This window comes from Xenopus laevis, chromosome 8L (assembly GCF_017654675.1).
Source record: "Xenopus laevis strain J_2021 chromosome 8L, Xenopus_laevis_v10.1, whole genome shotgun sequence".
Taxonomy (NCBI): domain Eukaryota; kingdom Metazoa; phylum Chordata; class Amphibia; order Anura; family Pipidae; genus Xenopus; species Xenopus laevis.
In genome coordinates, this window is record NC_054385.1 from 124,963,049 (window position 1) to 124,979,343 (window position 16,295).

General features: G+C 39.0%; 1 protein-coding gene across 1 annotated transcript; it reads right to left on the reverse strand.

Moving 5' to 3' along the window:
• Window positions 1-1,286: 1,286 nt before the first annotated feature.
• On the reverse strand, window positions 1,287-12,904 carry XB5756214.L (provisional ortholog of major histocompatibility complex, class I-related L homeolog). Its single transcript, NM_001093994.1, is given in 6 exon segments — window positions 1,287-3,085; window positions 5,955-6,073; window positions 7,618-7,890; window positions 10,139-10,423; window positions 11,746-12,000; window positions 12,784-12,904. Coding segments are annotated over 6 exon segments (996 nt in total). The 5' UTR covers window positions 12,842-12,904; the 3' UTR covers window positions 1,287-3,079.
• Window positions 12,905-16,295: the final 3,391 nt, after the last annotated feature.

Sequence of the window (16,295 nt, forward strand, 5' to 3'; positions counted from 1 at the left end):
TTTTCCCCTCTCAGGAAAATTGAAGAAGCTTCAAACTGTTTTTTTTTTGCCTTCCTCTGGATCAACTGGCAGTTAGGCAGGTTATATACAGACTTAAAAGGTTTAACTTGATGGAGTCTTCTTTCAATCCTAATTTACTATGTCAGATATGTGGCATAATCTCTTATAATTAAAGGGATACTGTCATGGGGGAAAAAAGTTTTTTTCAAAACACATCACTTGGTAGTGCTGCTCCAGCAGAATTCTGCACTGACATGTTTTAAAAGTAAAAAAAATAATTTTTTTATATTTAATTCTGAAATCTGACATGGGGGGTTAGACATACCAGCTGCCTGGTAGATCTAAGAACAACACTCAATAGTAAAATCCAGGTCCCACTGAGACACATTCAGTTACATTGAGTAGGAGAAACAAGAGCCTGCCAGAAAGCAGTTCCATCCTAAAGTGCTGGCTCTTTCAGAAATCACATGACCAGGCAAAATGGCCTGAGATGCACCTACACATCAATATTACTACTAAAAAAATATACTTGGGTTAGGAATGAAATTTTAAATGAGTGATTTATTTACAGTGTAAACAGTGTAATTTAGAAAAACTGCACCATCACGACAGGATCCCTTTAAGCAATAGGTTAAGTTGGGGAAGGTTCTTAGATCCCACCACTAACTTTGCTGTTCTTAGGATGAAAATGTTACAATAGGATTTAATATTTAATATTCCTTTGAATGGTATAATTTCCCTATATTCCTGAATCATTATAAGCAGGGCACAAGTTTTTCCATATTTGGAAAACGGACACAACAGCAGTGAGAAGCCAGTCTCTACAGGAGTTAGTTATTTGACCAGGTCACGACTGAGATTCGTAATAGGCCCTGACATTTCAAGTACACAGAGGCCCAAGAACCAGCCCTATAAAAAGTGAATAAATATGACCATCGTATGTGCAATAAATACATAGATAGCCCAGAGATGGAGCAGAATGACCCACATGTGCAATCTTACTGTGAAAAGCAGAATTCCATAATAAGATTGGAAATATATCTGTTTTCAGATGCCATGCTACCTGGGATTATATATATATATATATATATGATGTGGGACCTTTCGATCCTATGGTAACTAAGCTGATCCATTTCTCAGATTCAAGAAGAGGTAGACAAGAGAAGGGTCACCAAATCGTACCCCAACCCAACAGCAACAACATGTCATAGACAAAATATTTAACCCAGCAGAGCTCAGGGAATAGCAATGTATATTGTATGTATAAATGACAGTCAGGATCCGTATTAAACTATAAATTGTTTTATTTTTCAGTTTCTTACAATCTTTTACAAATAAATACAACACCTTACATACTGTATCTTGTCACACTCATATAAACATCCATGTCATTAGAAAACTTATGTTTAAAGTCTTTCCGGCTGCTGCAGGACTGGAGTCTTCCTTCTACTTGGGCTTCTATACTGACTGTGAAGGGATCTGATAGGCTGGAGGTGCTACTTTTATTTCCAATTCAACCTATCAGACCCTGGTACCATCACCAACCCAGAAGGACACAGAGTGAGTAGGAAGCTAGATATAAGGAAGACATCTATGCCTGCAAGCAAGCAGAAATTAACTTTTCTTCTATTCACTATATATAACACATTTTTACGGGGCAACTGTCATGGGTGGGGCAGGTGGAAGTGTTATCAGGGGCCCTGTGGCAGTTGGAGGCTTGGAAATACTTTATGATGTGATTCACTGACCACAAAAAAAAAGAAAGGGTGGGTGTGGTCTGGGGGAATTACCAGACAGGACTAAAACTTGAATTTTACTAAAACTTTAATTTTTCTCATAATTTCATTCAAACTAGACAAAAGCAACTTTTCAATTGGTCTTCATTATTTATTTTGTATATTCTTTTTGATTATTTGTAGTGATGGGCGAACTTCTCCCGTTTCGCTTCACCAAAAAATTTGCGAATTTCCCGCAAAATTTGCAAAACGATGAAAAATTCGTGAAAAACCGTGAAATCGGAAAGTTCACGTAAAAAAACCGTGAAATTCTGCCGTTTTCACAAAAAAATTGTGATATTCGTAAGTTTTCACTCAAAAATCTTGAAATTTGAAAGTTTTCACTAAAAAATCGTGAAATTTGAAGGATTTCACCAAAAAATCTTGAAATTTGAAGATTTTCACAAAACAATTATGAAAATCTGAAATTTTCACGAAAAAATCGTGAAAACCGGAAATTTTCACCGGCGAATTTTTGAATTTATTCGCCCATCACTAATTATTTAGTGACTCATTCAGCTTTCAAATGAGGGGTCACTGACCCCATCTAAAAAAACAAATGCTCTGTAAATTTTTCCGGCGAAATGGGACAAGTTCGCCCATCTCTACTGACCACCCATGAATTGCAAAACTTAAAGTAAATTCCACTCACCCCAAACGAACTGACTGACTGATTAGCACATGCTAATTTCTATGAACTGCTTATTATAGTTATATCAGCTATAGGATCGATTTATCGAATGAAATGAGCGTCTCCTACATAAACTTTTCAACACAGCAAATTCAATGGGCTCCCTAGACTTACACACTTTACTTACTTATGCAAAAATGTGGCTAAAACATGCAAAAATGTAGGAAAACATGGCTTATGACTGACTTATTAGCACTTTAATTATTTTTACTATTTATATGAATTATTACTGACTATTTACGAAGCCCCAAAGTTTCTGATGGCGGCTCGGCCAAGGGTTGAGAAGGGTTTTACATCCATTGCCCTCCCTGTGACAGTGACGGATAAAGTGTCTGGGCAGGTAGTGAAGGGCCACGTGAGTAGTTGGGTCTGTGACCCTCTCCTAAAGGAAGGACATTAGTGCAGACCCGTCTAAACCCACATCTGCAGGTGGTTTCATGTCCCCCAACGCAGTGACCCAACATAGCTTATTAACTGATCTAGCTTTAATATTAGCTATATATTCAACTTATTTATCTATAAAGACAATGCACACAGTAATACTTTATCACTTATATTTAGCATTTAACAGGAAGCGTCACGGCATTCCCAAATGCAAACTCTGTTTCCTTTTTCATCCCTAAAAGAAAGAAAAAAAGCGTTTCATCACCTTGAGAATAATTTTCCTAGAAAAGACAAAGAATGAGCACACCAAAAACTAGACCCATGGAAGGCGGCCATGTTTTACGCATAAGACATTCACAAGACTCTTAAAGGGTATATTAACTCAAAAACATGAACTGGAGGAAAGTTATTCTGAGTAGTCCTCTGAGCACTTTTGCAACTTCCATTGATTTTCTATATTGTGTGGTCAGGGATATTATCAGTTTTAGACTGCTAATAGTAGGCTTTTAGCTCAGCAGCTGTCTGAGGGCCCAGAGTGTCAGTGACCCCAACTGTCATGGATTTAGCTAACTCGTCAGTTGCTCACTCTTAACTGAGCCGAAAGCTTTTTATTATATATTTAAAACTGCAAATATCTCAGGAACCATTAAAAACAGATAATGAATGTAAACTAATACGGGGAGAATGTAATAAAAGTTGGTCACAGAAAAACTATTTGCGCCAACAAATTTTGCTTTGCACGAATTTAATATAGCTTTCGTGAACCCGAAAACGGTGTAGCGACCACTTCCAACTTCCGTGGAAGACCGTTTGCGAATTTTATCGTTTGCGCCAATGCACAGTAAATGTAATTAAACTTCTTACTGAAAAAGTCGTTGTGTTTTGCTCCAAACGATTACGACACCTTCAAGCACTTCTTAAGAGTGCGCAATTAAAATTCGCAATGTAATAACAGTTTAAGGAACAATAATACATTGCGAGATGTGGATTTTTAATCTTATTGGTGCGAATTGTTTTGCTCTTTGCGACTTTTTTACATTTCCCCATTAAAGTGATAAGCAGTGATGGGCGAATTTGTCCTGTTTCGCTGAAAAATTCGTGAATTTCCTGCAAATTCGTGAAACAGCAAAAAATTCGCGAAACGCTGCCGGCGCACAAAAAAATGGACGCCGGAAAATTTTCGCCCCTGAATTCTCGCGGCACTTTTGCAAATTTATTCGCTGGTGGCGAAACTCGAGAAATCGCCAAGAATTCGCACCTGGCGAATAAATTCACCCATCACTAGTGGTAAGAGAAGAACCTTAAATGCCCCTCTGAATTGTGTCTGTAAGTGACCCTTCCATTTAGACTGTAAGCCCTTCAGGGCAAATCCATTTGTTTCCTTGACACTGAGCACTTAACCTGTATTGTAATTATATTTTATATTTATGTGAATTGAATTTCTAATAATGCACTTATTGATACTTATTACTGCAGTGACCCCTTGTTTGTTACTACTAATTTATTGTTTTGCTGTATAGTGCTTTGCAAAAAAAAAAAAAAAAATATATATATATATATATATATATATATATATATATATATATATATATATATACACATAAAATCCTTTTTTGGGTTTAGATCAGCTTAGTAGATCTGGGGCTAGTTCTTGTACATGCTGTTAATTGTAAGTACCTGTCCTACACTCCCCCCCTGTAAAGTGTTCCTCCGCCAGACATAGGGGCAAATTTACTAAAGGGTGAAGTCGGTAGCGAAAATTTGCCAGAAATCCGATCCATGGGGACATCGCCAATTTACTAACAGGAGTAGAGGACAATATGCTAGCAAAAGAGACTGTCGTTAAAGAAGTTAGCTCAGGCGAACGATTGCTACTAAAGTGCGAATTTTCCATTACGTTACCTCTTCCGCTAGAGTTTCCTTCGCCAGGTTATACCAGGCGAACTGATATGATGACGCTACAGCCTCCTCAATTTTATGTCATTGACATCATATCCTGTATGCTGGAAATCATTAAAGTTCTTAAAAATGTTTTTTTTTATATATATTTTAAAGTGGGATTGTGTTTAAAAGTTGTAACTTTTAAATATTTTTGTTTTAACCTTTTTTTTAATCATTTGAGGGGCATGCCATGTTTGTTTTAGGGTGGGCTCATGTCTAGGGCATTAGAGGATCTTCTTTTGTCTTTATTTTGCTTCCTTGGACATGTGTAATAATAAGTGGCCACTTCAAGCATTTGCACCAACATCTCTAATAAAGACATTATATATGACCTATATGTACCCGCCCTATTCAAATTGACCTAAGTGTAAGTGTACTAACGAAGTTTCGCTCGGTATCAATGAGCTTTAGTGAAAGTTCACTATAAACAGATGAATTAATGCTCAGGGCTGGATTTACATAGCGGGCACCCTTAGCCCCACTGCCGTTCATCGCCACTGTCCCATCCTCTTTAATGGTGCAAATTTTAATCGTCGGGACTGGCAATGAGAATGGTCACATGGGAAATTTAAAAAATCTCCTGCTCATTCATAGTGTTTATGAACCAATGTGGGTGTGGTTGGGCAGCATGCCCCCCTAGACCCGGGCCTTGGTGGCCTCTCCACAAATCGGGGCCTGTTAACGCTAGTGAAACTTCAACAATGTTCGGCTGCCGAAACGCAAATTTGCATTTTAGTGAATTAGGGTAGTGATGAGCCGGCGTCCATTTTTTTTGACGCCGGTGAATTTTCACGGCAGTTTCGCGAATTTACGCCTGGCGAATAAATTGTCCCATCACTAGTGGTAGTGAATTTGCGCCTGACGAAGTTGCGCAAAGTGTGGTGAAGCCTTTGCAGGTTAAAATTCGCCCTTTAGTGAATTTGCCCCATAGCCTTTGAAGCCCTCGAACTGCAATCCTGTCCCAATCATCTCCCCGACCCTGTCACCTGTGATGTCTACTTATAAATCTGCTTGTGCCTAAACATATATCACCAATGAGCACCAATGGCTTGGTCAGTTCATTAAGTTTACACTATAATCATGACAATTTCGGATAAAGCACTACAAGAGACCACCCCGGCACACTGCACAACCTAATATCCAAGTGAAACGGAATGAAATACCTTTTGTAAGAGTTTCTTCCTCCTGCTTTTATATATATAAATTCCCAGGGCAACAAGAGCGAAGAAGAGAACAGACGCCACAGCGATCTCCATGTATAAAATCTTTCTATCACTGGGTTCTGTTTGTATGGGGGCAAAAAGAAAGAAGTTGTGTTGAAATCCAACATGAAACATAATCTGGCACAAGACAAATCTCTAGAACAAAAACTAATAAATCCTACATTTTTGGCAGCTTTACTGTGGTCTCAAACTTACTTCTTTTTAGCTAATGATTTTAAAACTTTTATTCCATTTTAAATACACATCCATTAATAATGGGGCGATGGACGACAATGCAGAGGCTTATTAATTAAACCTGCAGTTTCCATTTGAAAATATGATCTCCCTGTATTCAAACACAGTCCCCAATGGGGCACCTGGAAGTGAGAGGAAGATTGGAGAAGCCTTCAACTGAAATATTGTAGCCTAGAACATTTGCAAAAGGAGAAGCAGCTTCTTATTCTGATCCTAAATACTGTGTTGCTGGTTTAAATTTTAAAGTGAGTTCAGGGCAGAACTATCAGTTGGTGGCACTGAAAAAATTTAGATGAACAAGGAGGGAAAAAAGGTATGGGATCTGTTATGCAGAATGCTCGGGACCTAGGGTTTTCTGGATAATGGATCTTTCAATCATTTGGGTCTTCATACAATAAGTCATTAGATAATCATGTAAACATTAAATAAACCCAATAGGCTGGTTTTGCTTCCAATAAGGATTCATTATATTTTAGTTTGAATGAAGTCCAAAGGTACGGTTTTATTATTACAGACATAAAGGTAATCATTTTTAAAAATCTGGATTATTTGGATAAAAGTCTAAGGCAGATGGCTTCTCCATTCAGAGATTTCTGGATAACAGGTTTCCGGGTAACACGTCCCATCCCTGTATTTTGTATACATGAAAAGGGTCATTTACAAAGACCCTAGACAAAAAAAAAATACTAGATCACTAAGGGCAGAGACATACGCTCAGATTTGGGGAGATTAGTCGCCCAGCGACAAATCTCCTCTTCCTTCTGGGAGACTAATCTCCCCGAACTGCCTCCCGCCAGCTAGAATGTAAATCGCCGGCGGGATGGCAAACGGTGTGCTTCGTTTTCTGAAGTCGCCCGAAGTTGCCTCAAGAGGAAACTTCGGAATACGAAGTTCTCCGAGTGCGATCCCGCCGGCAATTTAGATTCTTGACAGTTCGTGGAGAAGAGTCGATTTATCACCGGGTGACTAAATCTCCCTGAATCTAAGCGTGTCTCTGCCCTAAAGGGTACTTGTCAGCCATCACTTCTGTCTGGTATCTGAATGCACGTTGCAACTTGCATTGGAGAAGCAAAGGCAGCCCTGTCTTTAATACTTGCCATAGGGCATGTGGTAGGTACAAGGCCCTGATGGAACCTGTTCCTGCTGGTGCTTCTTAAATTAGGGGATGGGTGGGGGGAAATGCATCTATGTGCCTCCATCCACTCCTCGTGAATACATTGCAGCCAACCACAGGCAACACAGTATTCATGGGGGTATGCACAGGTGTCTGAAAACTGAAAAGTATGGGAGGAAGGATCCAAAGTACAAAATTATGGTAGATTTTCACAAGCCACCATCCTACCTATAGTATTATTGTCACTACACTCACCAAAACACACATCCAGAATATTTTCCAAACTGCTGTGATCCACATGGCAGGAGTAAGTGGCGCCCTCCTCTGGTGTTACCTCCACACTGACTCTGATCTGATAGGTGCCATCAGGGTTTGGCAGGATCTCTGCTGATTCCTCTAAATAAATCTCATGTCTCCCATTCTTTATCCACTTTAATTCCACATCTCGGGGGTAGAACCCATACGCCCAGCAGTGCAGTTTTCTTTCCCCGTCTGATTCTGAGCTGGAAATCTTCACTTCAGGGCGAACTAACAGGAAGGAATAAAAAAAAAAAAGTCATTCAATGTTAAAACTAAGTTCAGAATTCTGATTATAGCCGCCTAATGGAATGAAAAATCCTCCACCTTTAGTCCACACTGATACCAAGTATGATGGTCTCCCACCATCTTTAAGTTAAACTGGGGGAAGAAACACTTGCAGTAAGAAATACTATATATTTCCACTGCTTAAACTTTGCAAAGACGAAATATGAACCGCCATCAACGGAGTGCTTCATTTTCCGAAGTCGCCGGAAGTTTCCTAGTGAGGCAACTCCGGGCGACTTTGGAAAACGAATCGCTCCGAGTGCCATCCCGCCGGCGATTTTCATTCTAGCCGGCGGGAAGGCAGTTTGGAGAGATTAGTCGCCCCGAAGAAGAGGAGATTTGCCGCAGGGCGACTAATCTCCCCAAATCGTAGTGTGTGCCTCTGCCCTAAAGGACCACTTTAGACATTTAATAAAGATCTCCCTGATGGCAGTATCAGCATTAATAATGGATATTTAGCCTGTGACCTTGTTATAATGAACAGCTAAAACTAACAACTCCCAATATTCACAAATTTTAACGGGAATGGGCAATTTACACCTAGACAATTGCAGCTGTTTCTAAGGCAACCCAGAAATTATATAAATGCAGACATGCTGAATTTGCAAGGGTCTTATTTACTTATAGACAAAGTTTGAGGCTGACAGTTGTAGATAAGCAGGTTTATCGCAATGGCCAGCTGATATCCTTGAGTCCAACTCCTTATCTCTTACATCCAACACAGTGTGGAAAGCCCACGTTTAAAGAGAAAGTGTATGGTAAATAAGGCTGTGGCAATCACAAATCAGTATTCAAGAGCAGCTAACAACTATATAGTAGACATGTAGAACATATAGGCATATAGTACAGTAGAACATATATTGCTTACAATGCAACTTGGTAAAAAATGTCAGTCCCTTAGGTATTCCTTGCCGATACAGTACAGTAGAACATTTCTTATTTGGCAAGTTGGTAAATGAGCCGTTTTATGTAAGTCTCCAATGTGTGAATACAATGTATTATCAGTGAGAAACAGATTGCCCAGTAACTGCTGTAGTGGGGTCATTCTCACCGGAGAATTTTCTAGGGGATGAAATGGGAAATATTTATGGAATTTTTATGTCTCATTTAAACTGAAGGTGGGACAGAAGTCAAATAATCCAATATTTTAGAAGAATCATAAAAAGATGCCAAATGGTATTGTTGCTTAGATTAGCTTCATAACAAACCAAATTTAAAGGCAGAAGGGGGACCTTATTTATCAAAATCTGAGTATTTTTCTGACCAAACTAGAATCCATGAGTGGACCTTATTAATTATTTAAAAAGCACAATTAATTGGATCGGGTAAAAACTCGATAAAATCGAGCGTAATTCTGAATCGTAGGTTTTTTTGTTTACTTTTTCCCGAAAAGTCAGAATTTTTCGGGATTTTTGCCCAAAAAGCCCAAAATAGTCTGATTGTCGGGATAATTCAAGCGCATACCACAGAAACTTCCAAATAGGATAGGGATTTCTCCCATTGACTTATATACAACCTCTGAGGTAGGGATGTAGCGAACTGCCGTTTATGTGTTCGCGAACGCCGTTCGCGAACACCGGCAAAAAATGCGAACAGTTCGCGAACTGTTCGCGAACTTCGAACATCCGAAAATCGTTCGATTCGAACGATCGAAGGATTTTAATCGTTCGATCGAAGGATTTTCGTTCGAATCGAAGGATTTTCGTTCGAATCGAACGATCGAAGCCATTCGATCGAATGATTTCATTCAATCCAATGGCTTCGATCGTTTGATTCGAACGAAAATCCTTCGATTTTAGCGATCGAAGGAATCGAATGGTCGAACGATTTTTGACGCGAACGCCTATTGGCGAACGTCGCGCGACGTTCGCGAACATTCGGCGGACGCGAACAGTCGAAGTTCGCGCGAACTAGTTCGCCGGCGAACAGTTCGCTACATCCCTACTCTGAGGTCTGAGATGCTGGATTTTCAGATTCTGAGTTTGTCCATCTTCAGGGTATAATACATTTTGAAAAAAATTTGAGGTTTTTTTTTTCACAAATTATATTATAGTTAAAAAAACTCAGATTTTTCAAGTTTTTTGGATTCAGACTTTAATAAATAAAGCCCATAATGTTTGTGCGTAGCCACTAAACTTGGGTGTTATACAGAAATGTCAAATAGGAACAGCCCCTGAAATCCTCATCTCACCTTTTCTCTTCAAGGAAGTTGATATATAAGAGAGATATAACTTCATATGTTGGATACATTCATTCTCCATGTAGATCTTGTTGATCTTTGCGTGATCATAATGCCGATTCCATTGCTTGGTCATAAGCGTAACATCTTGTGTAAAAGGCACATACACCTCATTCTTTTTATCCAACACCAAAACCTCCCTGCCATTAAATGCAATCTCCTCATATCCACCAATTGTACCATCCTCATTCAGCTCACAGACAGTCTTCCTCTGATAAACATTGAAGTATCCATTACCTGTAAGACAAATACAAGAAACAATACACAACTGACCAGGTTGGAAGACATCTTCTAAGTCAAAGATTTTCAGACTGTGTAAACTCCCACATCATCGATTCCTCAAGAAACTGGCCCAGATTTGGGAAAAGCCACATACTCAGGCCTTATATGGAAGAAGTATTGTTGTAGAAGTCTTTCCTATATAACTATAATTTGGTATTTGAACTCAATATGAGCATAGAACTAATGGCAGACACATGCGGTTGTAAGAGAACCTTCTACTGAAGAAAGGAAAACAACAACAATTAAATACATTGGAGCGTATCTTATTCCTGGTTCTTCTTGGTTTAATGTCCAACTTGCTATGTTCACATGATTGATATTTATATATAGCACCATATTGATGACTTCTTGATTTACTTTTTTATTTTTAGTACAAGCCAATATTATGTGAGTACACTTGGTTGGACATACTCAATAATCAACGCCTTTCCGAAAACATCAAAATTACCTGGTTAAAAACTTCTCTTTACTGATTTATTTCCTTACTCGTCATTGTTCTACTGCAGTGGTAGTGATACTTATTTACTGTAAGGACTCCCTGGAGGGCCAAACCATAGTAAAGAGACATTCTTATAAAAAAGTTACATATATGGAAATCTCACCCAACATAACGTTTAATTTATGAGAAGAAGAGCAAATAAACACTCTTCCTGAATCTTACTGTAATTGGCATTCAGGTAAAGCCCCTCCAGCCAAAACACCATAACCCCTAGGGGGGCCTCCCAAACAGTTTGAGAATGACAGTGTTACAGGCTAAATGACAGGTTTGGAAAAGTATTATACCTTTAGTATTACTTGTACTTCATGCTCATGCATGTGTATTTGTGATGTGTTTTATGTGGTTAGTTTTTTACAGGTTTTCTAACTTTTCTATCTAATTTTATAAAGTGATTGCAAGTGAGTTCCTATTCTTTGAGTATTGTTTGTTCTCCTTCCTCCGCTGTTGAGATCTCTAACACTCCTGAGGATGCTCCCTATCCCATTATGGGTTTTATATTGGACTTTTATGTTATCATTTCAGTTAAGTTATGTTCGGTCGATTCATAGTTGGGTTGGTTGGGTTCATGGGTCACCAGACTGGCTGGAAAGAGGGTTACAGAATCAGGGATAGGCTTTAATGGAATCATCAGTAAATTTGACTCTGCCAGGAAACACTACCTATAGAGAAGGTATCTAGTTCACCAGAATACAACTTTAAAACAAATGCCTAAGGGCATCCATATATAAAATATCGGCAGAAGGTAATGTACCACGTATTTACTTTTCATTCTACTCACCATATGTCTTGTTTAAATATCCCGTTAGAAATTCCATCTTGTGCTTCTGAATAACCTCAAACCGCTGAGCGTATTTAGTCTGCATCTCCAGGTGCTCAGTCAGCGAACTCAGTGATGGAATCAAAAACCTCACCTGACGACTTTCACCGTCATACCTTCCATACTTCAAGCCATCTAGATACGCAGTGATTGAACTGTGGTACACCCGGGTTGGGGTGGCTACCAGCGCTATGTGATACTGGAGAGTGTGGCTGCCTACAAGGCAAAAAAGTGATCACATCTGATTATATTTTACTGTTTATAAAAATATGCAGTATATGGATAGTTGGAAACACAAATTTAACAAGTAATATGTCTTTGTTTTTCATCAACCCATGCTTTTCATCTTCATTCCATAATGAAAACTCCAATTTGCATTGGTAGATTAACTTTCCTTCTAGACTCATTTGGCATTTCCCCTGTATCGCCTGGCAGATAAGCAAATCATCTTTCTTACTGCCACATTTGCCTTTAAATGATCATTTTTTGTCTTTTAATATTTTTTTGTAGCTCATAATACATCAAGTCTCTGGATGTATGGTGTACGGTAAGTAAAATAAGTATACTGTAACCGTATAAAGAAAAATGGACACATGGGTGGTTCACGTCTAGTAGGGGGCAGTGACAAACTGTCAGAAATATATATTCTTTTTGGTGTATCTAGAGGTACGCTGTGCAATATTACAGAAGCATTCACCGAAGATGGGAAGGAAAATTAAAGTAAGACAACATTGTCTATGCTCAAAAAAAACATTAAACATTACACTCCTACATGCTAGTTAACTGCAGAACACTTCAAGAACATCATAGTCTCCACTCCTGAATTTGTTGTTCATGTTTGCAGATGGTGTAGGATATACTGGAGATGGTAAATGAAGATGTAGATGATGTTGGTGCTTGCTTAAACACTTGAAATAAAAAGGCTTTCTGCTCAGAAAAATATAACTAGTCAGTGCCATAAGAGAAAGAGAAGTCATTGCACAGGATAGGGCTACTCACCAGCAGAATGTATTGCCCAGACGCTGAGGCTGAACAGCAGCAGCACAATGTGATTCATTGTTCTCTAAAACTTTACGTCAAATAATAAGATAATACGATGAATCCTGACTCCAGTTCTGCTTGAAAGAAATGTTACTGTTGTCTTCTGAAGAGTCAAGTTCTTTGCCATGACTGAGCATAAATATTTTGTCCAATAGAAGAAAAAGATAGAGCCTTCGACAGAGTTGCTAGGCAGAAAAAAGGCGGGTTGTTTACCATAACTGGGGTAGGCTGCACCAGACTATTGCTGTACAGTGTAGAGCTTAATGTAAAGCAGTTACAGGAAACATTTTTGGTTAACTAGCTTTATTAAAAACTATTTTTTTATTTTGCACAGCCTATCTATCAACCCAGTTTTTATTTTTATTCTGAACAATCCCTTTAAGTGAAATAATGAAGACAAGAAGTAGAATAAGACTAGGGTGTTGTCATGGTATGCACAACAATGAGCTGGAGCAAGTGCAGAGACTACGTGCAACTAAACTGGTTAGAAGGAGGGAAGACTTAAATTATGAGGGGAGACTGTCAAGGTTGGGGTTGTTTTCTCTGGAAAAAAGGCGCTTGCGAGGGGACATGATTAGACTTTACAAGTACATTAGAGGACATTATAGACAAATGGCAGGGGACCTTTTTACCCATAAAGTGGATCACCGTACCAGAGGCCTCCCCTTTAGACTAGAAGAAAAGAAGTTTCATTTGAAGCAACGTAGGGAGTTCTTCACAGTCAGGACAGTGAGGTTGTGGAATGCACTGCCGGGTGATGTTGTGATGCTGATTCAGTTAATGACTATAAGAGGGACTTGGATGATTTCTTGGACAGACATAATATCAAAGGCTATTGTGATACTAAGCTCTATAGTTAGTATAGGTATGGGTATATAGAATTTAATTAAAAGTAGGGAGGGGTGTGTGTATGGATGCTGGGTTTTCATTTGGAGGGGTTGAACTTGATGGACTTTGTCTTTTTTCAACCCAATTTAACTATGTAACTATGTAACAAAAACATCCAAAATAACTCTGAAGAAATCATTACTGAAGTTCTGGAAGGTTGCCGGTGCATTGCAAAGTACAATAACCAGGTATTCAGAGTGTCAGTACCTAGTCCGATAGGCCATCTTCCATTCATCCCATTCTCTGAAACTGATTAAGCTGTACACCCCTGTCAAATCCATTCAGGAATCACAGTAGCAAACCAAACCATTTGGAAGATTTCATGAATCAGAGGGAGAGGGTAAAGATCTATAATTGTAAGTTCTCGATAAAATTGTCCAGCTGGAGATGAGGATGGTCAAATAAAGCCACTCTTTAAGTTCTCCTGGTGAACACGGAGTTCACATTCAGAAAGATAAAATATGTGACCAAAAAAATGGAGCACCTGGTAATAAATCAGCTGGACAGTAATAAGCCCTGTGAGGGGACAATGTCTGCCGTCTTTTCATAACAAAATGTCCAAAACTTTGTGGTACGTGGCCCAAACTAGCAGTAAATGTTCTTGATCAGCTCTGGTAGTACAGGCCATAGTTTTGGAGGAAACTTGAGAACTAGGGAGCAACAAGAGGAAGAGAAGATTACAGTACAAAGTGACCAATCAACACCTGAATTATGAACTTCAGTCCCTATTACAGTAATCATCCAGGTGTTCACAGGTGTCCCTATAGATTTGTAATGCAGAGTCCGTGTTTGTGTTTAGAAGGTGAATATTGCGAAAGCCTCCTAATGGTATCTGTCTAGTTTAACAAATAAACAGTTCACCTTGGGTGATCATTTTCTTCATCGTCGACCTTCTGCTGGAGGCGATTGGTAACCTCCATCATCGTGTGACCTATAGGAGGTCACTGAACTATTACTATAAAACATTTTCTTTGGCTACAAGTTAGAGCTTTTCTTTGGGAAGCAAACTCCTTTCTGACTTCTTTCTAGATTTGTCAATAATAGCAGGGGGTACAGTTCATTCCACTATGTTTTTCCAATCAACATTAATTTACATATTTCATTTAAAATCAGCATTTTGTTTTCACCCACCATAATGGGAATTACATTATGGGGGTCACTACCAGTAATTATTTTATAACCAGAGCTATATTATTTGTAACACGAGGGTGTATCATAAAGATTAATATTAATAAAACCTACTGTATTTTTAGGAGAAAGGTCTTGTTTCATGATATTAACTGATATAATCATTATGGTTGCAACAGGGCCCTCTATCTGTTCCAGCTTCTTCTTCTTTGCTCCAGCTGTGTTTAACACAACCTTCCTTCCAACAAATCTCATCCAAGCTACAAAGTGCCCTGCCACGATGTGCCCACTAGTGTTTTCTAATTATCTGATTATCATTGGTGAATAGTGGCAAAGTTGACCTTGGTGGGACCAACGACCTCCTCCTAGTCTCTAGCCAAAGGTTTTCACTGCTGATAAGTTGAAAAGCTGGGTACTCACCTCTCAGTACATCACTATCATTGTCATCCTTTCACCCAGGCAGTGTGTACCTTTACATGGTCACTGAAATCCCCAATGACTTCTCAAATCCTTAGAATTTACAGTAAGGTGTACATTATCCCTCATAATACAAGAGTGATAGAGTTCCTTGTATAACTCAGCCTGCAGCCTTGTGCCTTTATATGGTCACAGAACAACCCCTCAGTGACTTCTAATATCCTTATCATTTACAGTAGGGGGTACATTATCCCTTATAATACATGAGTGATACTCAGAGTTCCCTGTATAACTCAGCCTGCAGCCTTGTGCCTTTATATGGTCACAGAACAACCCCTCAGTGACTTCTAATATCCTTATCATTTACAGTAGGGGGTACATTATCCCTTATAATACATGAGTGATACTCAGAGTTCCCTGTATAACTCAGCCTGCAGCCTTGTGCCTTTATATGGTCACAGAACAACCCCTCAGTGACTTCTAATATCCTTATCATTAACAGTAGGGGGTAAATGATCCCTTATAATACATGAGTGATACTCAGAGTTCCCTGTATAACTCAGCCTGCAGCCTTGTGTCTTTATATGGTCACAGAACAACCCCTCAGTGACTTCTAATATCCTTATCATTTACAGTAGGGGGTACATTTTCCCTTATAATACATGAGTGATACTCAGAGTTCCCTGTATAACTCAGCCTGCAGCCTTGTGCCTTTATATGGTCACAGAACAACCCCTCAGTGACTTCTAATATCCTTATCATTTACAGTAGGGGGTACATTTTCCCTTATAATACATGAGTGATACTCAGAGTTCCCTGTATAACTCAGCCTGCAGCCTTGTGCCTTTATATGGTCACAGAACAACCCCTCAGTGACTTCTAATATCCTTATCATTTACAGTAGGGGGTACATTTTCCCTTATAATACATGAGTGATACTCAGAGTTCCCTGTATAACTCAGCCTGCAGCCTTGTGCCTTTATATGGTCACATAACTTCCTAGTGTGACTTGTAAAATCCTCATATTCAATAGCAGG